The following is a 25,051-nucleotide window of genomic DNA, read 5'->3' on the forward strand; positions in this document are numbered from 1 at the left end:
CAAGTAATCATTTATGATATAGAAGTTGACAATCTAAATTGTCAAACATATTACCTACACAACCAAAATGCAAAAAAAATGAAAACAAAGAATGAATTCAACTACAAAGGAAAACACATGTATAACAACCAAAAACTCAAACAGAAAAACCAAGAAAAAAATTATTTAACTTAAGATTTCACAAAACATGTGTGGCTCAATTTAGAACTGAAACAGTTTTACAATCTACAGACTTCAACTTTTTTCCAGCCCAAATTTCCTTTTCAAATGGACTACTTTCAATGAATAAGCAATACAATCCTATCTTTGATGTGATCACAGAAACGAAAATAACAGTGCCTCCATGACTTCTTCAATAGTATCGTGCCACAAACAGTCCAAAATCCTACAGCAAACCCGAGTCCAATGCTAGCATAGAACCATATCCTTTCATAATCATCTCCATCTTGTTTGTCATCAACATCGGTAATAATTGGGCCATCAGATGTTTCATCTCTTGGGCACTTGGTCGGAAGAGGAGACCCACACAAAAAAGGGTTTCCCTTGTACATGGTTGCATCATTTAGTGTTTGGAGCTGATTACCAGATGGGATTCTTCCTGTCAAGTTGTTAAACGATAGGTTCAAATGTACTAAGGAAGTCAAAGAAGCCATGCTTCCAGGAATAGGGCCAAAAAGACTATTGTTTGAGAGATCAAGTGTTTCTAGCCACCGCATGTTTCCTATATTCTTGGGAATACTTCCAATTAGATGATTTGCTGACAAGTTTAGCGTACCCAATCTTGTGAGGCTTGTTATTTGAATAGGAATTCTTCCTGTCAAACTATTCCCTGAAAGATCAATACAGGTAACAAATTGGAGAGTGCGATCATATTCATACTCTCTTCCTTTTGTAACTATGTATGCTTTCTCTGTATAGTTCTCAATAGGCTTGTACCCAAAGATGTTGTGATCAACCATAGCAGTAAAATTGTTGAAACAGTTTGGAATGCCCCCAAAGATATTATTTTGTGCAAGATCTAGGATGCGAAGTTTATGAAGATTGCACCATTTTCGAGGGATGGTTCCGCTGAATAGATTTGATCGTAGGCGTAGGATGAAGATGTTTGATTCTATCCATGACGGAAGATTTCCCGAGAGGCGATTTCCCCCAAAATCCATGCTCACAATAGAACAGTTTTGCAAGGAAGAAGGAATTTCTCCACTAAGATTGTTGTTGCTCAACACTAATATAGAAAGGTTTCCTAAGAAACCTATTGAGCTTGGAATTTTTCCACATAGGTTGTTGTATGAAATATCCACAACACGCAAGCCTATTTGTGACTCATTCCAATGATAAGGGAGCTCCCCTGAAAGATAATTGCTTCTGAGTACAAGAATATTAAGATATTTTATTTTCGATATGGACAAAGGAATTGTACCATAGAAGTGGTTCTCTGAAAGATCTAAATATTGCAAGCTTGGCATTAGATCACTAATATTTGATGGGATAGGGCTTGAAAACAAATTGCTTTGCAGAAATAGCTTAGTCAAATTTGGAAATACTAATTGGTACAGCAAGTTCCCTTTTATTTGATTATTGGATAGATCCAAGTGGGTGAGTTGAGAAGATATCGTAGAGAACCATTCCTCAGGTATAGTGCCTACGATTCCAACGTTTTTTAGGGTGACATGGGTAAGCTCACTTTGATCTTGAAGCCAAAAAGGAAATTTGGGGCCAATGAGACAACTTTCTAGATGAAGAGATTTAAGGCTAAAAGGAGGAAACCAGTTGTATGTCACATTGAAAACTAGAGACTGATTTTTATCAGTTGTTAGCATAAAACTAATTGGTACAGCAAGTTCCCTTTTATTTGATTATTGGATAGATCCAAGTGGGTGAGTTGAGAAGATATCGTAGAGAACCATTCCTCAGGTATAGTGCCTACGATTCCAACGTTTTTTAGGGTGACATGGGTAAGCTCACTTTGATCTTGAAGCCAAAAAGGAAATTTGGGGCCAATGAGACAACTTTCTAGATGAAGAGATTTAAGGCTAAAAGGAGGAAACCAGTTGTATGTCACATTGAAAACTAGAGACTGATTTTTATCAGTTGTTAGCATAAACTCTTCTAGCATTTTGAGATTCATCAATTGGGCTTCTGTTATGACACCTTCCCAAGAATTTTCTAGGAGATACAGTTTGACTAGATTTGAGAGTTGGCCAAAACTTTCTAGAATGGTTCCATTCATCTCATTGTATGAGAGGTCCAACTCCTTCAAGGATGACAAATTGCCAATAGAAGCTGGAATTGAACCATAGAAATGGTTACCACCGAGATAGAGGTATTTTAAGCTTCCAATTCTCCCAAATGAATCAAGGAATTTTCCCCCTAGATTGCTAAAACTCAAATCAAGTTTTGTGAGACTCGTAAGACTAAACAGCCACTGAGGTATAGAAGTGTTAAATAGGTTGTATGATAAATCAAGGACATTAAGAGAGGTGAAATTAAGGGAAGTAAGGGATGATGGAAGGTGTTCAAGCTCACATGAACATAAACTTAACTCCAAAAGGGAAGGAAGCATGTTAATTGCATTCAACCAATCTGCTTTGGTATGATTGATCTTGACTCCCCCCAAATACAGGTACTTTAAAGAAGAGAGACTTGAGACCCAATCCAAATTTTTGGTAGACAACATGTAGTTTCCTTCAAGGTCAAGATGCGTCAGGCTCGACAAATTGCCGAGATAAGGACTAATCTTCCCTGAAAAAGATGCATTAACATCCCCTGTAAAAGATGCATATATAAGAGAGATTTAGATACATCTAGTTCTTTAGCATGCCAAAATATTCAAGAACTGAATATGTTTAAATATTTCAAGTGAATCAAAGAAGAAGTTATCTTACCGAGCAATAACCTAGACCGAAAAGACCCCCTATCATATTCATATGTATTTCGGGAAGAATAACCAAACGATGGTTCAACACCTCCTAAAAAAGATGCATATATAAGAGAGATTAGATACATCAAGTTCTCTAGCATGCCAAAAATTTCAGGAATTCAAATACCTTCAAAGTCATTCCAACTTTTTTTTTTTTTTCTAAACAAAATCTTTCCAACTTAGATCCAAGTAATTTAAATATTTAAAGTGAATCAAAGAAGAAGTTATCTTACTTTTGCTATAAGAAGAAAGTCTACCCGTTGAGCAAGAAGAAAGATACTTATCACTTCCGTCGTACTCATAGTGCCTGCGGCGTCCAGCTGGGTTGCTAAGATTGAGCTTGGTAACATGACCTGATTCGTTGTCGCACTCTACGCCTTTCCATTGGCAGCAATCTTCACCGACCCATGAAAAAAGCTTACCTGGAAAATCAATTACGCCTTCCTTGAATCTGACAAGTGCTTCTCTTTCACTTTTGATGCATTTCACTGTCACATTATTAGTTGGACTCTGATTTTCAGTGCATAAACCCAGTTTGAATATCAACAAGGACAAAAGAAGAAATAAAACAACAGTATGATTATAATTAATCATCGTGGAGTATTTTGCTGATAGTGACAATGCTAATGCTGAGTCTTGTGGATTTTTATGAAGCGAAAGCCATGCATTAATGATGAATATATATCACTGAAGTGTGAACTAAATTTAGATTGGAATGGTCAGGTCAATTGTTGTTTCCACGGTCGAACATAGAAGTCATTGTCTAAGGTTTATTTTTTTACACGGTAAGTGAAAGTTCTTTGTTAGAATCCACACACGGAATGGACTAGAGAGTAGGCGGAGACTACTTTTTCACTTTTTCCACGTTGCAGGAATCATATGATTTGTATTGCTTTTTCTAGTTTTTCTTTTTCCTTTATCTCATTCCAATTCTCTTCTAAACAATTCTATAATTTCCCACACGGTAAGGCAAAGTTCTTCCACTGCCGTGACTCGTTCCTGAGTCATAACGTAAACTGTAAACCATACAATTTCTTTTTCACAAGGCAAGTTGGTAACTTTAGGTTTTTATTTTTCTTTTTTAATAATCGGATAATTTGGGGGGAATTTTTTTATTCCTAGGCCAGATAAGATTGTTTTTCTTTTCTAAAATGGGCTTTTGGCTCATCAGACTGTCAGAAAAGAATTGTTGTAAATCCTAACAGCTAAATAAAATTTAATGCAAACGTAATCTTCTTATTATGACTGTCAGCACTCCTTAGATGGGTTTCATGAACAATTTACTTGATTTTTCCTTACTTTAGTTAACAATAAATGATTCTCAATAAAAATAAAAATAATTAACAATGACTTTCTTAATAGACTATTTTAATTTTAATTTTTTAAAAGGTATGATTTTTTTTTAATTCGATAACTACAACAAGAAGAGAATATTAAACTTCAAATGTCATGGACACATTAAAAGTTGTCAACTAGTTTACATATAGCAAATGTGACATATTTGACCCAATTTTTATTGTTAAAACAAGAAAAATGTGGTGGATTATTAATATAATATACAAATTATTGAAAATTTGAACTACACAGCTTGGTCCTAGCAGTGACCTAATTTTTGAAACTAGTGTATGATTTTATTTTTGATCTTTCTTTCTTTTCTTTTTTTTCTTTTTTCTTTTTTTTTTTTTAATTTGTTGTAGGAACATATATAGGTTTCCAATCACGCTTTTTTATAAACGTTGATGCAAGCGGCCCATGCAATCACTGTTGATATACGATGGAGACCCACAGCAAATTGGGCCCGATTTCTTTACATTCCTGCTTGGGCTGATGGCAGGCAACACTACGTTTATCCTCTCTCTCTCTCTCTTTATTGTTTATTTTATTTTTATCTATTTATTCCTAAATTCATTTGAGAATTTTGTGCTGCATCAAATCCTTTGCTCTTCATTATCATCAAAATATTAACATTTTTGGAAGAAAAATAATACTGGCATTTAGGCTTTGAACATCTTTGAGGCAACATCTCTTTCGGATTTCATTTAGGCTTTGAACATCTTTGAGGCAACATCTCTTTCGGATTTCAGTATTAATTGGTTCAATTTGGCCTTCCAACAAAAGGGTGGAGTACTGCATATTCATATTTGTTGCTGTTTGAAGGAAATTAGTAACTGAAAGCAATTTTGTTGGTCCAAAATGTTGGTTAGGTTGTATCACATGACAAGATTTTCAGAAGGTTTTTTCAACAAAAAAAAAAAAAAAAAATCCCTCTTAATCTGAGGAAAAAAAAAAAAAAAGAGTTTGGATTGAAATAAATTTTTCATTCCCATACATTTTTTATTTTTAACTTGGGCATTATAATAATAGAAGAAGAGGGAATTTGAGCTCTGGTTCTTTTTTGTAAGGAGAACAAGTAATATAACTAAACTACAAAACTCTTGATCATTCGCTTGACTTTAATTAATACATTTAATGGTAGGGTTTTGTTTGAGATAAAGGGATATTAAGACTGCATTCATGCAAAGGAGGCTTTTAGTCTTATTCGATCACTACAGGCCTGCACAACAAACATTAAAGCCCAAAGAAACCAAATATAATAAACATGTTGAATTAGTGTTTATCTTTAAAAAAAGATAAATAAAATAAATCAAAATCAGAAGCTTTGGACTTCCAACTCCCGCAAACTTATTAGTGATTATCAAGTGATATTCAAATCTACGAGACCTGAAATTGACACAAAGACCTAAAACAAACAAACTTGGAATGAGAACAAAGATTAGATAGACATAAATCATAAATGTGTCCAAGAAAATCCTCCTCGGAGTTGGAAGATAAAGCCGAAGGTATGGGACAAATGCAGAAAGATTTTTTGGTTGGAAACATATGTACGCATATTCTCGTCCTAATCCGTATCTCCATTTATGCTTTTGAGAGAAATCTTCATCTATGCTTAATTAGACTATGTGGTAATTGAATCAAATAGTTGCTTGATAACAGAATTTAACATAAAAGGCTCAGTTTATTTGTAAAATCCAAATATTGGATGGTGTTCTAGTGATAATTCGCTGCTTCAAGACTACAAGGTGACACATAATAGAAGAGCGTTTCTATTGAAAATACCAAAAAATGTGTGGTATCAAACGAGTGAGTTTGAGCTAAGCATAAGTGGGTTGGATACATAAACCTATTTATCCATTTATAACCAATTTATCAAATTAATTATATATATATATATATATATATTATATACTAAAAAGAAATTAGTATATTTATAATATATTATTTTTAGCAATTTGTTTCAATAAAATTGCACTTTGCCCCCCTTAACAATATTGTTGATATTTTTAAATGCAAATATATATATATATATATATATATATATTAGCCCAACAACAAAATTAAGCCCAAACAACACCCCAAGACGAACACAAGGAAAAAAAAAAAAAATCAAGCCGGTTCTAATTAGATATCTACCTAGCCTAGAGTAGAGTGTTACCTCACACATATAATCAAAAGGAAAAAGTAGGTGATTTCTAAGCCATTCAAAAAAATAAAATAAAATGAAAACCTAACTAACTTACACTGAACACAAAGGAAAGGAATTCAGCAGCCAACGGCAAAAGCAAAAGTATCCTCTCATAGCACAGAGCACCTACGCAAGAGTAGGGAGTCAGGGATGCTGGGAGCCTGGGACAAGAGACTAAGCAAAATAAACTAGAGTAGAAAGAAAGAGTTAAAGAGAGATAAAAATTTGATTGACCCATAATTTATATTCTTTTATAAATGAAAAAGTTATCATCTAACAAACACTACACCACACGCAACAATCAACTCTTATTGCCAAGTTTTGTAAAATGGTAATATCTTGTCCTAAACTATCACAGAAGTTCGTTTTCCCTAAATCAAAAGTTCTATTTTCATCCCTAAACTATCACAAAATTTTTTTCGTCTTAACTTTCAAAAGTTCTATTTTCGTCCCTAAATTCTGACGCTGATGCTGACGACGAAAACAATACTTGAAAGTTTAGGGACAAAAATAACTTTTAAAATTTAGGGACGAAAAATGAACTTTGTGATAGTTTAGGGACAAAATAGAACTTTTGAAAGTTTGAGAAAAAATTTTATAGTTTAAAAAAATAAAATTTTTTTTTGTAGTTTTGTCTTTAGCAATAACCTTGATGTTTTGTGATATTTTTTGTAGTTTTGTCTTTAGTGTTTTTGTCTATTAGTTAGTGTCTAATAGACCTCACACATATAATATATTAAGACGCAAGTTCTATTTTCATAAAAATTGCATTATATATTTTAAAAAAATAATTTTGTGTATTTTTCTTTATTGATGGTTTATTAAATGAATGTTTATTTGGAGTTTCAATTTTTTTTTTTTGATTTATTCTTCCACCCCCCCTAACTCCAAGTTTTGGTTCCGTCCTGAATAAACCCAACCTCTCTCTCTCTCTCTCTCTCTCTCTCTCTCTCTCTCTCTATATATTATATATATATAAACAAAAATACCACTAAAACCTCAAAAATGGCCAAAATACCCTTAAATTTATAAAATTACCAAAATGCCCCAAGTTTTCAAAATTACCACAATACCTTAAACCCTTTGAAACTGCCAAAACACCCCTAAAACCTCCAAAAAAAACTAAATTCCCCCTAAAACCTTTGAAATTACCAAAGTAGCCCTGAAACCTCTAGAAAGACAACAACAAAAAAAAAAATGAAACCTCAAAAAGACAAAAAATGCCCCTAAATTTCCTAAAGAATTGCAAATTTTAGATACAAGCTATACTCTTACTACATAAAATTATCCTATGTGTTATTTTGTAATGCATACTATTTGTAAAACATAAAATTATTATATGCATAGCTTTGTAAGGCATTATCATTAGCTTTAACATAATTTTATAATGTGACAAGTACCAATTATAACTTATTGGTCATTTTTTGAGGTTTAAGAGTATTTGTGTCATTTTTACGTTTCATGAGTATTTTCATCATTTTAAAGGTTTTTTTTTGGGGGGGGGGGGGGGGGGCCTTTATTATTCTAGTGGTGTCGAGGTGTTTTGGATATTTTAGAGGTTTTAGGTTTATTTTGGTCTTCTTTTGTTCAAAGGTTGGTATTATAGTGGATTCCTTTGTTGGCTATAGTAGGCTACTCTATAGTGATTTTTCTCTTGGCAACATTTTACTTGTGTTTTTCATTTCATCATCGTATCACATATTCAATGATTCATTTGTAAAAGAGGTTATGTGCATAACATCATATCAAATCATGCATATAAGTAATGAATGTATAACATTATTTAATTTTCTAATATGTTTACATACAAGATTATGTTTAGATAAATGTTATATTTGAAAAAAAATTTATTACATTCATTAAAGATTAACAAATAATTAAATGTAAATTGATAGTTTTGTACTTTGATATTACATGTAAAAGGTTTTTAAATTCTTTGGAGTACAAGTTGAACATTATTTGTTGTAATAATTATATTAATTTCTTAAAAGAACATTCAATGATTTTTTAATTGATTTTTTTTAATAAAAATTTTACAAATTTAGTAACTGAAAGTAATTAGGGGTTCTTATATATGTATGGTGTATTATGTATTTTTTTTTTCAAATGAAAATAAAATTGTTAAGTAATAGTATGCTGAAAGTGGGAAAATATCTGAAGCAATTTAGTCAACCCTTAAAATTTTTACATTTGATACGTTTTTAAATTTTATGGAGTACAAGTTGAAAATTATTTATAGTAATAATTATATTTAAAAGAGTATTCAATGATTTTATTTTTAACTGAGTTTTTTTTATGGATGGATTTAGGAAGCGTTAAGGATTAGGGGTTGTAATAAATGTATAGTGCATTGTGTATTAATAATAAAAAGGACAGACAAAAATTAAATTGTTAAGTAACAGAATGTCAGAAGTGGGGAAATTTCAAAAGCAATTTAATCAACCCCTAATTTTTGGAGAAAAAAAATCTTTGAAAGATATATAATAGAAGTCTTCGAATCATTCAAATCCCCATCCTAATCATCAATCGGCCTTGATTTGCATTTGTTAGGGTATTTGGGTCATGTTTTTGGCTCTAGAGATATTTTTGTTGTTTTGGAGGTTTTTAGGTATTTGGCTCATTTAGAGATTTTTGGGTTATTTTGGTCATTTTAGAGGTTTTTGTTTTTGTTTTTGTTTTTGTTGTTGTTGTTGTTGTTGTTTTTTTTTTTTTTTTTTTTTTTTTTTTTTTTTTTTTTTTTTTTTTTGTGGATGATTTTGGAGCATTTTAGAGTTGGAGTGATTTGGGTAAATGATAACTAAGTCATACTTGGATTTAATTGGGTACCTAGGTAAAACCCATTTTATACTTATGTTAATTGGGTTAATAGTTGTAGGGTCTGTGTTTGTAGCCCAAGCCCAAAAGATATGGGTTAAATGCCCAACGAACCCAGAACAATGAATTTGTAGAGAGTGAGTGAAAGAGCTAGGCTGGTTATGAATTAAATAATGGTTGGTTAGGTTACTTGCAGTGTTGATAACATGAAATAATGCTTAAAAAACTCCCTGAATGAATGTCCGAAGAGATGTTTTATTAAGTGAACAGTAATTACAACATTCAGAGCTACAGTAAAGTTTTTCTTTCTTTTTTCTCCGTCCCCCATTATCAGGGACCTTTCTTCTTTATATAGCACCCTTTCCCATCATCTCCATCGTCCACATGTTCTTCATCTGCGTATCTACTCAAGTACATGTCACGTCATGTGTCTACTTTAGTTCTTTGTGAGTGGCGGTAGCTGAGGTTACACTGTTCAGGAGTCCTCTCCACATAAATGCGGCCAGAAAAGCTGTTGCAGTGCATTAAATGCGGTGGTAGCAGCTTTTTCTTTAGATATTTTTTAGTTCTGATCATCTCCAGACCTACCCAGAGCTTATCATTATCATTGGGATTGCTAGGAAGATCATTTGGACCTTCCACACGTTTGATTGATCAAGGTCATTTGTGACCGAGGAGTAAGACATCTTCGGACCAGTAGTGGCTTCTTCGGACGGTACTCCCCCTCTACTTTTGGGCTTCCTGCCTTCAGATGGTTCATTCCAACCAACTATTGCTCCTCGGAAATATAATACTCCTCGACATGGTGCCCCAGACCCATTGAGTAGCTTTGGGTTTTTACCCCCCCACAATAGTTAATACCCATTTTACCCAATCAATAAATAGGTGGGTTTGGGTCTTAGTTTAGTAGGTGGGTTTAGTTGGGTAAATGAATTTGAGTTGATTTTGCCACCCCTAGACTTATATTACAAGTTTCTTAGCATAATCCAATTAGTTTTAACTATCATAGTTATTAAAATCAATATTAGCACTTGTAACACAATTTAATTTGATCACACCTTTATTCTAGAAAACATAAGAGGCTTCCATCCAATTTAAATCTCTAATTTCCTTCAATTTTTAACCATGAGAGATACATGACATCAAAAAATCTCTAATCTTAAAAAACAAATCAAAACCACACAAAACCAAATGCCACATATCTCACATCAAACTAAAAATTAGATTTTCAAAAAAAAAAAAAAAAAAAAAAAAAGAACTAAAAATTAGAGATAATTGAAATATTTATATAGATCTTCCTCCGGTGATGTCTAGATTGTTAATGAATATATTCATTTCTCTCTATTAGAAATCTTAAGACCTATTTTGTCACTTTTAACACCAATTATATCACTTTCTTATATCAACTAGCCCAGTAATCCAAGTAATCCAACAAGCAACCAACCATTACCACTTAACAAATCTCATTTACTCATCTCCTTTGTTCATTTGATTATTTAGGGGTAAAACAGAAAAAAACCATTGCCATTTATCTTCAAGACTAGGACATATTGCGGAACTTTGCTAGAAAAGAAGTACAAAGTATATAACATTTTAGCAGAAGCTTTCCTTGTATGCAACACAAAGTATAAAACCTATTTGGAAATGGGTCCTAATCGTCCTATCCATATATACTTGGACCGATGATATCTGCACCTGAATGAACCTGGATGGCGTGTAGGTGAACACAGACAGTACTTCTTTGTTGCACTTGCACCACCTCCATCAACACCTCTAGGTAGCTCAATAGGGGCTTGCGGGTTAACCACCTCCACCGTAGCCGTCCCCGCAGCCCATGCAAATTGCCTTCTTCTATTCTTCCAGTCATGATTGACACCAACCAAAGGAAAATCCGGGTGACACATCAATATTTCTTCTTGTTATGCTTCTATGAAAGGTTAAGATGTTTTTTATTGAATTAGGATAGCTCCCTAGGTTCCATTCTTATAGCTGAAGGAAAGGAAGGAAGGTAAAGAGGCTAAGGAAAGGTGAGGTATAATTTTGGAAAAAGTTTGGATTTATTCTCAGAAAAGGGGCTGCTTTTGTGTTGGCCTTTGTAATCTTTTTTTTTTTTTTTGGGGGTAGTGGACTTGTGATCACACAAAGGATAGTGCTAAAGTGGTGAAACTTATCTGCAGAGGTTCACTCTCATATATAGCTGATCTTTGCAGAAAGCATGGGTAGTCATGACGTATGGTTGGAAGGATCAAACCAGTTTTTTCTTGTTTGGTTGTGGGTTCTGTTTGGACTCGGTTGATTTTGGATCAAGAGCTTGCAAATCAATCCTTTATACTATTCTTGTTTTGAGGCTAATTAATGTAACTAGGGAAAATTAATCAGCACACGCCTACACAATATCAGCACACATAAAAATCTTTATAATCACTTATATAACCTAGATCAATCAAAGTACATGTCCAATTTCAGACTCAACACACTTGCACAAAGCACCTCATCCTTTTCATTCCAATCCTCTGTATCCTAATCAATGTAATAAGCAAAACCACCCATATATAAACCCCCAGCCGGACAATGTACTCATCGATATAAATTTCATATTGTTGACTAGATAAAGGGATGGAGAATTCAGAAAACATTGTCATAACCATGGCCTGATTCCCAAAAGCACTTTCACAAAGATAATTACAGCAAGTAAAAATATGGACTCAACCCTGGTAATAGGCTAACAGAATAAATATTTTTACACCCAAATCACTTTTCCCCCACAATCACAACCTAATTTTTAAACCCCCCACCCCACTATTACATATAACATATAATAACAGAAGATGCAGGAATCCGGCATGTGGTCTATAGAATATTATGGACTATCTGTGCTTTCAATGTGCACAAATCCAAACCTGTCTCAAAATGTACAGATTGAGGAAACTTAAAGACATCCATTGAACCTTCTAGCTCTGTGGCACCTTGTGCGGCACTCAAATTCATCACTGATAACATAAACAGAAGTTAGTATAAGAAATTCAATGCCGTTTCCAAAAATTGACTGCTTGTTGTCGTATAGTTTACGAAGAAGCGCCGCAAAAAAAGCTCTACCAATCAATCACCACTGTCCATAACTGCACAATAATGACTAAATTGCAAGCGGCCAGTGCATGCATGTGCAACAAACCAAAATTTTTTACAGCAATTAGATTATACTTTATGGTGCAGTTTGAGGAAAGTAGCTCATTGTATGCATGGATGGGGTCATGGTCAATCTCCATTGAAAAGTTATACAGTTTATATAAGGATAGTTATGGTGTATATGCATAGATATGTATTGTCATTCTTTAGATCTAAAATGGAGACTTCGGCCTACAAATAGAAATGAACAATAAGCTTATTTTGCTTACCCGAGCATAACAATTTTGATGGGCAATGGTCTGATTAACCGTATTTACCAACACCTCACACGATACTTTAGCCTGTTAAAAAATTACAGTAAACACAGTATCAGTAAATTTGAATTGTATTCTGAAAACATGGGAAAGTTAGAGAAATTGGATGATAGTTAGAAAGCAGAAACAATAAAATGTGGAGTACCAGCATATAATTTGGTATAGACTAAATTGCAAGCGGCCAGTGCATGCATGTGCAACAAACCAAAATTTTTTACAGCAATTAGATTATACTTTATGGTGCAGTTTGAGGAAAGTAGCTCATTGTATGCATGGATGGGGTCATGGTCAATCTCCATTGAAAAGTTATACAGTTTATATAAGGATAGTTATGGTGTATATGCATAGATATGTATTGTCATTCTTTAGATCTAAAATGGAGACTTCGGCCTACAAATAGAAATGAACAATAAGCTTATTTTGCTTACCCGAGCATAACAATTTTGATGGGCAATGGTCTGATTAACCGTATTTACCAACACCTCACACGATACTTTAGCCTGTTAAAAAATTACAGTAAACACAGTATCAGTAAATTTGAATTGTATTCTGAAAACATGGGAAAGTTAGAGAAATTGGATGATAGTTAGAAAGCAGAAACAATAAAATGTGGAGTACCAGCATATAATTTGGTATAGATTACAAAAATTCTAGCTTGTCATTTTCTTTATGCAGGGCAGAAGAGCAGACTTCAAAACCAAAAGTGTTGCATCACAAAATTACAATGAGAAAATGGATGCATATATAGATCTGAGGGAAAAAAAACAGTGTGGAGCATTTGCAAAACATTCCATGTAAAGCATTTGGGTTAATGATTGTATTACAAAATTGCATACCAAGTAAATCACCAAGATATCTAGCTCCTCAAAATGTTCTCCTAAATTAAGGCAAATATGCCCATACAAGATCATTCATCAATAAGTAACTTGTCTTGAATGTTTCTAGGCACCCCAACTAATCCTCAATCAATAAACTCCAAGGGTGACTGACATTTATTGAACATATGAACCACAGAAACCAGTACTGAAAGGCGGAACTAGATCAGAAATGGGCTCCTCAACCCCCCAAAATTTTGAAAACTCTAGTACTCCATACAGTTAAGAATTAATATTTTGTAACCTAGCTAGCTGCCTAGCTGTGTCAAAAATTATGAGCTCCCCCTCCCCTAAAAAATAAAAAGCTTTAAATTTCATAAAGTCTAATATTTAAAAAGAGGTTGAGACTTGGGTGGCTAAAGGAAGCAAAATTTATCCCGTACACAAAGCTACAACGACAATTTATGTGATTAAATTTAAAATTCAATAATTTTTTTTCAATGATTAAGCAGTTTATTTCACAGAAACAAGTACATCAATACATGCACTATAAAAAAAACTCAGAATACGATGTTGGAGCAAACTCAAGACAAACAAACACAGTAACTCACTGCAACATGTACATGAGAAATTACTGCACGGAAAAAAAAATTTATTAACCTTTTTGAGCTGGAAATGAAATGACTAATTCATTTATAAAAAAAAATTGAACTTTACAGGATCTTATTTATTGGAAACAATAATAATATCTAATACAAAATTTTGATATTAAGAATCCCAAAAAGGGAATTTAAATTAAACACGTGACTCAACTTCAGCTCAGTCTTAAAGAGCATGAAAGTTTTTCACAGTTCACATTAGGACGGTCCACAGGCCCGCCAACCCGCTCAACCCGGCCAACCCGCCGCCACCCAATCCGACAACTCTGGCAATTGGACACAGGTTCCAAACTCGCTAACCCAACCCCACGCGGGTCAGTTGTCAGTTTTTTGTTTCAAAACTCAAGACACCTGACCCAAACGGAAACTTTTATCCTTTCCGGTGAATTATTACAAATTTCGAACCAAATCGGGCGAGATCTTGTTGAGATCTGGTCCAAATCCTTTAGATCCGACAAGATCTTGCCGTTATCCAACCAAATCTGGGCCATACCTCGATAGATTTGGCTAGATTTCAACCCTGGTGATAAAACCTAAGACCAACCCGAATCAACCCGAAACCAACAAGACCTGAACCAAAAAATCCGACCAAATCTTCGAGTCGGTTTCGGGTCAAATTTTCATCCACCTGCCTCATTCAGGTCGAGTCCGAGTTGGGCACAAACCCGATCCATGGACAAACCTAGTTCACATAATATTAGATTCTTGTGAAATGTTATTTTCTTAAGTGTTTATTAGATTACCATATTTGGTTTGTATAGAAATTACCTTAAATCTTTTACCAAAATATCTCTAAAACTTTTAGTTTGAGAACTTCAAAATGACCAAAATACCTAAAATAACCTTAAGATCTCCAAAATACTTCAAAATTTAAAATGACTGAAATACCTGTTAAAATTTTGAAGTAAGAAAAATACTTCCAAAAGGGCCAAAACCTTCAAAATAATCCCAAGACCTAAAAAATGACCAAAATATTTCTAAACTTCATAACTAACATATAACTTGAAACCTCAAAATGATCTAAATAACTAAAATCTCCAAAAAAAAATTTAAGAAAAAATTCCCATTTTCTATTAAAGTAAAGACCATTTATAGACAGGATTTAAGACAAATCCCATGGGCCTTGGTAGGGGACAATGAGAACTAATTCGAAAAGACAAGAATTACAACAGTATTTATAAATTCCTCCAACGAATCAAACCCCACTTTGTACCAACTCAGTACACAATCATCACATTAACATCCAAATTTCTTTCTCAAAAAAAAAAAAAAAAAAAAAAATGTTGAACCTCCCTTACAAGTTACTAGTTAGCATTTTATCTTTTTATCTTTAGCCTAACTTATTAACAAATTTTCTGGCTACTTCTACTTCAATTTTACTCAATCCCAAACTAAAATTAACTTCAAAGTTTAACCTCCCTCACCCCCCCTTTTTTTTTTTTTTTAATTGCATTATTGCAGGTTATTTCATGACAATAGTAAAATGAAGTAGTAATTTTTTAAACGGAGACAGTTTTTACCATTAGTGGGACTTGAAAGATGTAAACGCCAAGGTAGCCTTTAATCTCCGTGAAAGTATCAAACGGCACCGTACCCTTAGCCAAGTCCTCAAGCAAGAACACCACGTCTGACAGCAGCTCGACCCCATCGAATTCCAGCACCGCGTCCACGTAGGACGACCCTCTAGAAGTCACGTGACCACTTTCAGACCTCACGTGACCAAGCCTCTTCCCCCTATAGCCGACACCAACGTCGAGAAACGCGTAGTCCATAGAATACACGTCGGTGTTCCGAACTTTAACGGTCACGAAGATTGAGATATCCACGGCCACGCGCGGGAACGTGTGGACATGCACACGGTTCAGTTTGAACCGCATGATCTTCACGTCGGGATTGCACGGCCATAAGAAGAACACGGTGGCGGCTAAGAGGATTAGAAAAACGGTACAGAGTATGCGGCAACGGCTTCTGTTGAAAGGCGGGTAGTAAGGGGTCAAAACGACGTAGTTTTGGTGCGGGGGTAAGTGGGTGTAATACTCGGCCTTGGAATGTGCCAATGCCATTGTGAATTATGACTTACAAGGAGTCTTTTTTGGGGGTATAAACTATAAAGGTTGGAACTTTGAAATTTTGTTGAAAAAGAATAAAAGAGTTTTAAGATTCTGTGATCATTTTGTTATTGTTGTTGTTGTTGTTGAAACTTGAAAGTGATAGGTTGGTGAAATGAAAGGGTTTTGGTACAGTTTTGTTGGTTTGCTCTTTAATGTTTTGTTTTTGTGTAAGGAAATTGTGGTGGGGCACCCTACCAATTTCCTAGTAATAACTTGTTTGTGACAAATTTTTTCAAAATTATTGAAGATGATGACTATTGTGGGAATGGAACTTTTGCGTGATAAAATTAATAAAAAATGGATTGGGGTTTTGAATAAGTTCCACATGATTGTCGAGATTCATTTTAAATAGTCAAGTTTTTTTTTTTTTTTTTTTAAGACAAAGTTACAAAATTTATTGTAATATAAGACTATAATTTTGCTTAATAAAATAAATATTATTATATATGTTTTGAAAATCTAATTGTTAAATTGCATGTTCTTTATACTCTTAATACATATGTCAAAGTTCTTGTCAAACAGATATTATTTACTATATGAACTATAAACTTATATTTTATACATAATTTTAAACTACAAAAACTTGCAATATTAACAATTTGCTGATAACATAGCTATTGATCTTTAATTTTCAAGAAATTTTGCAAGTATTGAGGATATAAGAAGAATATGTAATTCAATTGTGAATTTGTTAAAATTCAACTTCAATAAAAAGATATTGAGTAAAATTGTAGTCTTAGGCTACAACTAATTCTGTAGATAAACTTTATCATTTTTTTTTTCATTTATATTTTCATTCAAAATTTTGAGTTCCTTATGATTATTAATCAAAGATTATAGGTATTTATAATATGCATATTTTTAGATTAATTATAATATGCATTTTATATATTATAAAAATTGCCATAAAAATCGTAACTCGTGTTATTTTGCAATGACAAATTGACAATAATATAGAAGGAAATATTCAAGCCTTGCAATGTGAAAGAGGTGATTTTTTTCCCTTTATTTGAGTTTGGGGCTCTAAGATTCTCTCTTATCTAATCCATTAACCATTATGACTAGTAGCATTTTTATTTTTATCTTGCCAGCAAACAGATATTAAAAAAGCAGGAAAAAAGTTAGTGATATTTTATGGTTTTTTTTTTAAGATGGTTAGAAATATATATACAATAATATACTACTATAACATCACATCTCGAACATCTCCTCTGTTGAACCCTTAAACAATTTGTGAATGGAGACATGTCAAATGAGCTACAACTACAAGACTTTTTGCTTTTATGATCTTTATTATTGGTAGTTGAGATCAAAATCAAGGATGAGATTTTTTTTTTTTTTTTTTTTTAAATTAGAAAAAACTTATATAATAAGAAAATTGATAATTTGATAGGTACGACAATAAAGATGAGGAGTTGAATCACAGTTGTTATAAAAGAGAGTAGTCGATATCACCAAACTACAAAACTTCTTAGTGAGCTTACTTAGTATTCAATTTTTTCTAAAAAACACTTGAAAACTTCCACTGTTTCTTTTCCCCAAATTGGTAGTGGACTAGTGGTAGTAAATGTTTAAAATTTTAAGTAAAATCTTTCTCACACTTTCTAGCAAAACGTTTCGAAGCTCGCTCAGGTTGTAAGAATTAAGATAGAAGTAGAACTTCTCCAACTCATGATTCAGTCAGTTTCGAAATATCCAAGTAGTAATTTAACTATTTAGTGCATAACGTTAATGGACAGAGTGAAAACAATCAAGTATGTGTACCGTGCTTGCAAATGTCCACGTTTCCAAATTTAAAGATCATATGGGCCAGATTTTTCCAAAGAAGTTAAAATATAACGAACTGTACAAGACAAATAAATTTTCCAAAAAATGTAATGAACATTCTCTTTTAAAGATATTAAACAAGATTACGTGACTTTTGTCTAGACTCATCAATCAGGGATCTACATCCTCGTGCCAAAAAGTAGAAACCGCAAAAGGCTGAATATGATTTTATGTCATATTGAGCTAGTTATAATATTGGATGATTTACTTGATAAGAAATTTATGGTTTAATGGTATTATTTAGTTTTTTTAATTCAAAAAAAAAATTGAATTCAAATCCCTTATTGAGTAGGGAGGAGAGAATTTGACCCTAATTAAGTGTCATTAAATCTTACACATTGAATTTTTACAATAAGTTAGAAATGAGAAATAAGGGTCATTAAAAAATTACCTAAGACGATATAATTACCCATGATATAACCCATTTAAAAAACTACCTAAGATGATTAGCATATTTTTATATTTATAAACTCATGAATTATAATAATTATAAACAAATAAATTTTACACAAAATCCATTTTGTAAGAATATCATAAAATACTAATATCTTACAAATAAATAGTTCTTAAAGTTCTATCCAAAAGAAATGCACAATATACCACAAATAAAAAAAGAGTAGATTTTTTTTTTCTCTTTATTTGTTTCTCAAAAGAAAAAGGGGATAATTGTCTCACATTACTTAAAAGAGTGTGTTATGTGTAATATAACTTGCCCCACCCTCCCTTAAAAGTTACCATGACTTTTGAGTGAAGTTGTGGTGTGCCTTTGTGTTAAAACTCTTTTCTCTCTTTCTTGTGTGTGTGTGTTTGTTTCTCCAAAAAAAAACTTTAGAGTTTCAACGAAGAATATATTAATATAATAAATAGAATTATTTTAATTACTTATTTTTATATTAGATAAAAAAATATTTATTTATATGAATCAAGTCATACTATGTTGGTTAGTGTCAACTTTAACTCATTTACATTAACCATTAACTTGCAAAAAAAAAAAAAAAAAACTATTTTGTGACCTTTATGTACAAGTTAGATTGTTGGTTTAAAGAGAATATCAGTACATGTATATCTCTGATCTTATAGTGTCGAAGGGTGCAGTGGTCCATTCCATTATTGGAGCACGTAGTTTGAGTGTCAACGAAGAAATCTCTCCTATTTGTATTTTTCCATTTTACCAATAGTGTCCTTTTTCTTTTTCGTAAAGTAGAATACTTCATTAATTTGTCACAAAATTCTATTAGGACAAGGTTTGGTTCCGAAAAACTATCTTTAGTTTGATGTACTCAATTAGAATTGGGTGCAAAATCATATCCAAGGGAGGAAAGGAAATTATATTTTGGCCAATAAAGTAATAACGGTCATAATATAATGAATAGAATATGGAGGATTTTACTATATATACTTTCTCTTTTTCTTTTTCTTTTTTTCTTTTTCTTTTTATTATAAAAATAATATTTTAATATCACTATTAGTTACATTTAACTTTTTCCATTTATTATTAATAGTAGAGGTATAAAGATTAAGGATTAAACTCACATGTTTAAAACGATAGAGACGATTTTGATACATAAAGAAAACATTAGAGACTAAAATGATAATTAGCCCATTTTCTTCTTATAGGTATACAGTGAGGAAGGGGGAGGTGGTATTCAAATCACAAGCACAAGACACAACAAAAGATATCATTACTGATATATTATCATTTACATCCCTTGTTTAAGCTAATATGTTAATATGGGGGAGCATGGGATAGTTACCCAACTTATGCTTTATTAGTTTATTTGATTACCCCTTTTTAACTTGAGATTTAACTCATGTATGTTATCTACAATGCCTCACAAATAAAAAATGAGTAAAAATAAATTTAGAAAAAGAAAATATGTGCCTTGTCACCTGAATTAGATTTGGAATTTCCAATTTTATTCACTTCCAAATTATTGGTGCTTTTGTATTTATTTATTACTAGCTAGGTAAAGGAGGAAGGGGTAAATGGGGTTTGGAAATCATACAACAAACACTATAGAAGCCTTAGAATAGAAGGTGTTAGTACTTGTAGGCTAACAGCTTGAACCCTGTGATTATTATTACAAAAGTATAATGCCACAATAAAATGCACAATTTTTGTCATAATTTGCTCACATGACATGTTATGAGTGATGGAGAAAAAGTGTAGGGTTCATATAGGTTCACAACTCCATCACTCACAACATATTCTATGAGCAAGTTGTAGTAAAAATTGTACATTTAATTATGACACTAAACTTTTTGTTATTATTGTCTTTATCAGAAAATCCAATGATGAATTATTGATACTTAAGTCACTAAACTTTTATATACTTTAAATTTTAAAGTCTAAACATTGCTATACAGGTAGATAATTGTTAAACTAAACAAACAAGAAACAAAGAAAAGGTAAACTTTAGAGAAAAGGGGAATCGAGTTCACTCATTGATATAAACAAATTAATGTTTTCCAAATTCCAATAACGGGAAACTCCACAAATTGAAAAGAAGACTAGAATCATTATTGTATCATTGGTAAGCCTCATTAGGTTGTTGTGTTCCTTTGGTCATTACTCAATTGTGCTGTGCCAATAGTATATACCAAAATTAGAAAAATAGAACGTAGGTTTCAATATTTAACTCAACCACTAAAGTATATTGCCATCAATAAGGAACATAAAATACAAAAGACAAGGGTTATAACCGCGTTTTTAAAAGACAAAGGAACATAATTCACTAAAAACGCAGCTAAAGCCTCCTACAGCTACGTTTAGCAAATGAGACTATAGGGTTTTTTTTTTCTTTTTTTTCCTAGCTAAATCACAAATTCCTACCATTTACTCATTCCTGTAAGAAACTGCTCCAAATACAAAGCCATCCCCAAAGTACTACTTTTCATAGAATGAAATATGATAAATTCAACCATTATTAACTAATCAACCCTGCTTTTCATAGAATGAAATATGATCAATTCAACAGCTAAAACTCACTGCCTACTATGCTCTTCCATTGATCTAATGAAGGAATATAAGCCTAACAATGTGGCATACAAGAAAGTGACTACTTCAAGATGAGTGGCTTCCAAAAAATGAACAAAATACACGAGACATTACAAAAGACAGCTTGAGCTAAACCATTTACAATTGCTACAAGTCAGCTTGAAGTGGCCTTAGTAGCCAACTTGTATAGTGCCTTTGAACCATCATGTTTCTGCTTCAGGCTTGTAGACTGTAAAAGCTCAAGCAGCAACTCTAAAGTATGTGCGGCAAGAAGTTAGCTCTTGAAAATCCCATAAGAATAGGTAGAATTATGCTGGAAAGCTCCATTTCTTGAGTCAATAAGTCTGAGTAGAGGCACTATACCTCCACTATGAGCAATGCCAGCTTGGTTATGCTTGTCCTAAAATTCAATTTATTTTATCAAGCCAGGGAAACATATATCCCTTGCATAATATGCAACCAAGTTTCAAAAAATAATAATATTGATAATTGCACAAGTGAAAAGGAAAGACGCTAACCTGTGCCAACCTCCCTAGTACAAAAGCTGACATCTCTCCAAGCTGTGCATATGGGGACTTAAGCATCTCAATTAAAGGCTGGATAGCACCCCTCTGAACAATGTGCACCTGGTAGAGGAGAGTCAAAGCGTCCCAGTATGTGATTAAATGAGTGACGCGTTTGACACCTCAGATTTTTCGAAATAAAATCTTGACCATGAACTGACACCTATTCATTTGAAATACAATTGGAGTGAAGAGAAGCCCTATACTTAATTCAATTGCTAACTTATTATACCACGTGAAATTGAAATTTCATAAATGACTAAGAAAATAAGCATGCCAGCAAACACTATCATGAGGTATGGTCAATTTTGGCATAAATTCTTATAGCAGACCTTCGGGCTTCCAACAAAATTTTCTTAAATTTTAGTTAACCATATTTGCTTCACATTAGAAGCCTATATTCAGTTACAGAGTTCATGGAGAGAGTACAAAGTTGTACAAACCTGCACAAGTGTAAATGCCAAACTTGAAGTCAATCCAGAGGAGGCACCACTGCTTCCATAATGCTTTTCCTTAAACTTGTAGTACATGAAGTAAAGAGGCAAGGTTGGTGATATGATTTAGCTGATAGGAAGCACTTCTAAAATAGAAATGGCAATACTATTCAAGATCATCACTTATACAAACGCTAATATTTAGCTATGGATTGACCAACATAGTTAGATAGGCCAAGTGTGCATTAGCAATACTATTCAGCTTAACCCATTTAAATTGAAATTCACACTAAAAAAGTTTTGAAAGACTTCATGCGCCTATAACTCTGTTTGCTCTTTATAAGGAACAATGTCTGAAATGTAACTTACCTGATGCACAGCTAGATGGCTGATACAGGAAAAGCGGAACCAGTAAAGAAATATAAACATCTCAGTACTTGATAACATCTCCCTCCCCCCCACCCCTTTACTTTACATGCATTGAAGGTCTAGTATGTCAGGTTTAAATACATAGATAACCAGAACAAGCTTAAACCCTAGCAACAATAGAAATGATTACCACAATCAATAGCCAACAAATTCAATTATGAACAAAAATATAAAGGTATAGAGTTTAAACACATACATCTGAAAGTTGTGTTATCAAACACTTAGATATGTATGGCTCCATCATTACAAATAGGCCACTAGATCTTCATAATTCAATCAACACTCCCACTCCCTGTCTAGCTCCATAATATTTGTTGCAGTAAGAATTATCACATTTTGACACTTCATCTACAAGAGTTTTGAGATGAATATGGCCTACAACATTAAATAGTACACATCGTCTACACCAATCTCATCATTTGTTGAACACAATGTTTTTAAACTATTTAGCCTTTAAGTTAACTAATTCAATCCAAAAAACACTATACCACCAAGGACGTGATCAACAAAGGCCTTCTTCCATAAATACTACCAAATACATGCACAACTTTGCTATCTCAAAATTACTACTCTTCATATGAAAGTCAAATCACCAATTTTTATGGCAGTTCTCCTTGAAACTTCACAAGATCTCTTCTGTACCCATCAAGCATTGCCTCCTTAAATATATCAAAGGCATCATATTAATATCACATAACAATGCATTGCAATAAGTTTTGTTTTGCTAAATAACATTTTTTTTTCTACCTCAGAAGGATTTGAATCACGCACATGTGGGCTAAGTTGGGCCAACATATCTCTCATATGCGTCAACACTTCAGCCATTTGCTGTTGATGTCTCGCATCTGATTGGGCAAGTTGTTCTTGATGCCTTGCTTCTGATTGAGCGAGTTGTTCGTGATACCTTGCTTCTCATTGGGCTAGTGATTGAGTGAGTTATTCTTGATGCCTCGCTTCAAATTGGGCTAGTGATTGTGTGAGTTGCTCTTCATGCCTCGCCTCTGATTAAGCTTTCCTTGTAGTGCCATGCCCTCTTCATTCAAAAATTCTCTCATCTTGGCCTGTTTTTCCACAAAAACCAAATAACATATTACTTTCAATAAACAATACAAACACAAAATACACTAAAAATTCAATTCCAATTGTGCTTACAATGTTCTATCCCGCTTGGGCAGTAACAAGAGTCCCATCTTTGGTAGTGTATATTTTTTCATAAACAACTGCATGCTCGACTACCGCTCCTATAGATTTCACCTACATCATGAACAAAATTCATACAATATACACAATTGCTCTCATAATTGTCATATTGTTTATCATTTGCATTGACTAAGGCGTTCATGAAATATAAGTTTATAACTACCACCAGAAACAAAGTTAAAATTTGTTTTCAACATTTAGTGTGATTCAGAAGCATAATATCAACTTATGTGAAAGACGAAGAAAGTAGCACTTCTAATGCATTTCTTACCATTATATCATAAATTTGCGCAAAACTTCTGAGCCCAAACCTTGCTATCTCCTTCTATTTATCATAACTTTCCTTATTCTTGTCATTTAATGTCTGCGATCACATTACCACAAAAATAAAAATAAAAATAAAATAACAAAACATCTCTTGAATAAAGGCTGCTGAGGGTAAATTACCACAAAGATAAGATAGATGAAGAAAGTAGTAATACCTATGTTTTAGGCAAAAAGCAATAGTCAACCCACGCTGTCCACTGCTCTCCGTCAACCGACAATGGATTCTTGGCTTTTTCCTCTTCTTTTGTCATCCCATCTTTATAGCATTGGTCCTTCAACATTTTCCTTTGATCTCTCCTCAGTTCCCCTAGTTGTCGCATTACCCATTTCATTTGATCGGGTGGTGTGACAATAACGGGGTCAATTATCCACTATTTTTGAAATGTAAAAGTGCAGTTAGCAAAACACAAGCATGGACCCTACTCATAATGACATTTAATTAGGACAGCGACTGTAAATGATAGTTACTTATATTTTATTTTCATATTACCTCAATCTCCTTCCAACAATCTTCTTTATATGTTTTTGAGACACTCGTCCACACAACAAGCATAAGCGGGCACAAAAAGGGATTGTCGCAAAAAGTGCCCAACCACTGAATTAACATTTCCCCATTGTCCCCAATCAGTCGGCCTTCACCATTTAACTCTAACTAGGTTTTTTTCGTTACCATTCAGTTCCCATATATCTTTTAGTTTTGTTTTCCCATGTGTGTTACGCCTATTTTCTAGTGCGGGGGTTTCTTGATAATCTTCTGTATATAGAAAACTACCAATATTAGGATTGAATTATCAAAGTTTACAACTAGTGAAAAATGCCACACCACAAAAAAAAAAATATGCATCTAGTAATAAACATCAAATTTTATATTTGAAGACATGTTAACTACCTAGGGGCTGTGTCTCATTGTCACTTGCAACTGGTCTTGCCTCCTTAGAAATATGGGCTTCCTCAACTTCTTCCTCCACCTTTTGTCGGGAATGTGACAATC

At 33.1% G+C, this 25,051-nt stretch overlaps 3 protein-coding genes and 1 long non-coding RNA gene across 4 annotated transcripts; all 4 read right to left on the minus strand.

The window, feature by feature from the left end:
• Nucleotides 1–278: 278 nt before the first annotated feature.
• LOC136069062 (receptor-like protein EIX2) lies at nt 279–1,466 on the minus strand. Its single transcript, XM_065777139.1, has one exon. The coding sequence runs from the start codon at nt 1,464–1,466 to the stop codon at nt 279–281; it is 1,188 nt and encodes a 395-aa protein (XP_065633211.1).
• A 347-nt stretch (nt 1,467–1,813) lies between these two features.
• LOC136069063 (receptor-like protein EIX1) lies at nt 1,814–3,578 on the minus strand. The gene is made up of 3 exons (XM_065777140.1): nt 3,154–3,578; nt 2,886–2,969; nt 1,814–2,766 (listed from the first exon to the last, which is right to left on the minus strand). The coding sequence occupies exons 1-3, from the start codon at nt 3,512–3,514 to the stop codon at nt 1,814–1,816; spliced, it is 1,398 nt and encodes a 465-aa protein (XP_065633212.1). The 5' UTR covers nt 3,515–3,578.
• Nucleotides 3,579–11,837: 8,259 nt separating this feature from the next.
• On the minus strand, nt 11,838–12,745 carry LOC136069072 (uncharacterized). Its single transcript, XR_010630356.1, has 2 exons — nt 12,653–12,745; nt 11,838–12,247 (listed from the first exon to the last, which is right to left on the minus strand). It is a non-coding gene; the product is annotated as an uncharacterized LOC136069072 (long non-coding RNA).
• A 199-nt stretch (nt 12,746–12,944) lies between these two features.
• On the minus strand, nt 12,945–16,400 carry LOC112038566 (uncharacterized). The gene is made up of 2 exons (XM_024071385.2): nt 15,692–16,400; nt 12,945–13,197 (listed from the first exon to the last, which is right to left on the minus strand). The coding sequence occupies exons 1-2, from the start codon at nt 16,232–16,234 to the stop codon at nt 13,069–13,071; spliced, it is 672 nt and encodes a 223-aa protein (XP_023927153.2). The 5' UTR covers nt 16,235–16,400; the 3' UTR covers nt 12,945–13,068.
• Between the last annotated feature and the right edge of the window lie 8,651 nt (nt 16,401–25,051).

The sequence above is a fragment of the Quercus suber genome, unplaced genomic scaffold (assembly GCF_002906115.3).
Source record: "Quercus suber isolate HL8 unplaced genomic scaffold, Cork oak 2.0 scaffold_149, whole genome shotgun sequence".
NCBI lineage: Eukaryota > Viridiplantae > Streptophyta > Magnoliopsida > Fagales > Fagaceae > Quercus > Quercus suber.

Excerpts from the sequence above, each read along its gene's own strand:
- LOC136069063 (XM_065777140.1), bottom strand. The coding sequence starts at position 3,514 with ATGATTAATTATAATCATACTGTTGTTTTATTTCTTCTTTTGTCCTTG. Across the intron at positions 2,970-3,153 it reads ACTTTCTTCTTATAGCAAAA|GAGGTGTTGAACCATCGTTT; the intron begins GTAAGATAACTT and ends CATCTTTTTTAG. Across the intron at positions 2,767-2,885 it reads TCGGTCTAGGTTATTGCTCG|GGGATGTTAATGCATCTTTT; the intron begins GTAAGATAACTT and ends CATCTTTTACAG.
- LOC112038566 (XM_024071385.2), bottom strand. The coding sequence starts at position 16,234 with ATGGCATTGGCACATTCCAAGGCCGAGTATTACACCCACTTACCCCCG. Across the intron at positions 13,198-15,691 it reads TCTTTCAAGTCCCACTAATG|GCTAAAGTATCGTGTGAGGT; the intron begins GTAAAAACTGTC and ends ATTTTTTAACAG.
- LOC136069062 (XM_065777139.1), bottom strand. The coding sequence starts at position 1,466 with ATGCCAAGCTTGCAATATTTAGATCTTTCAGAGAACCACTTCTATGGT.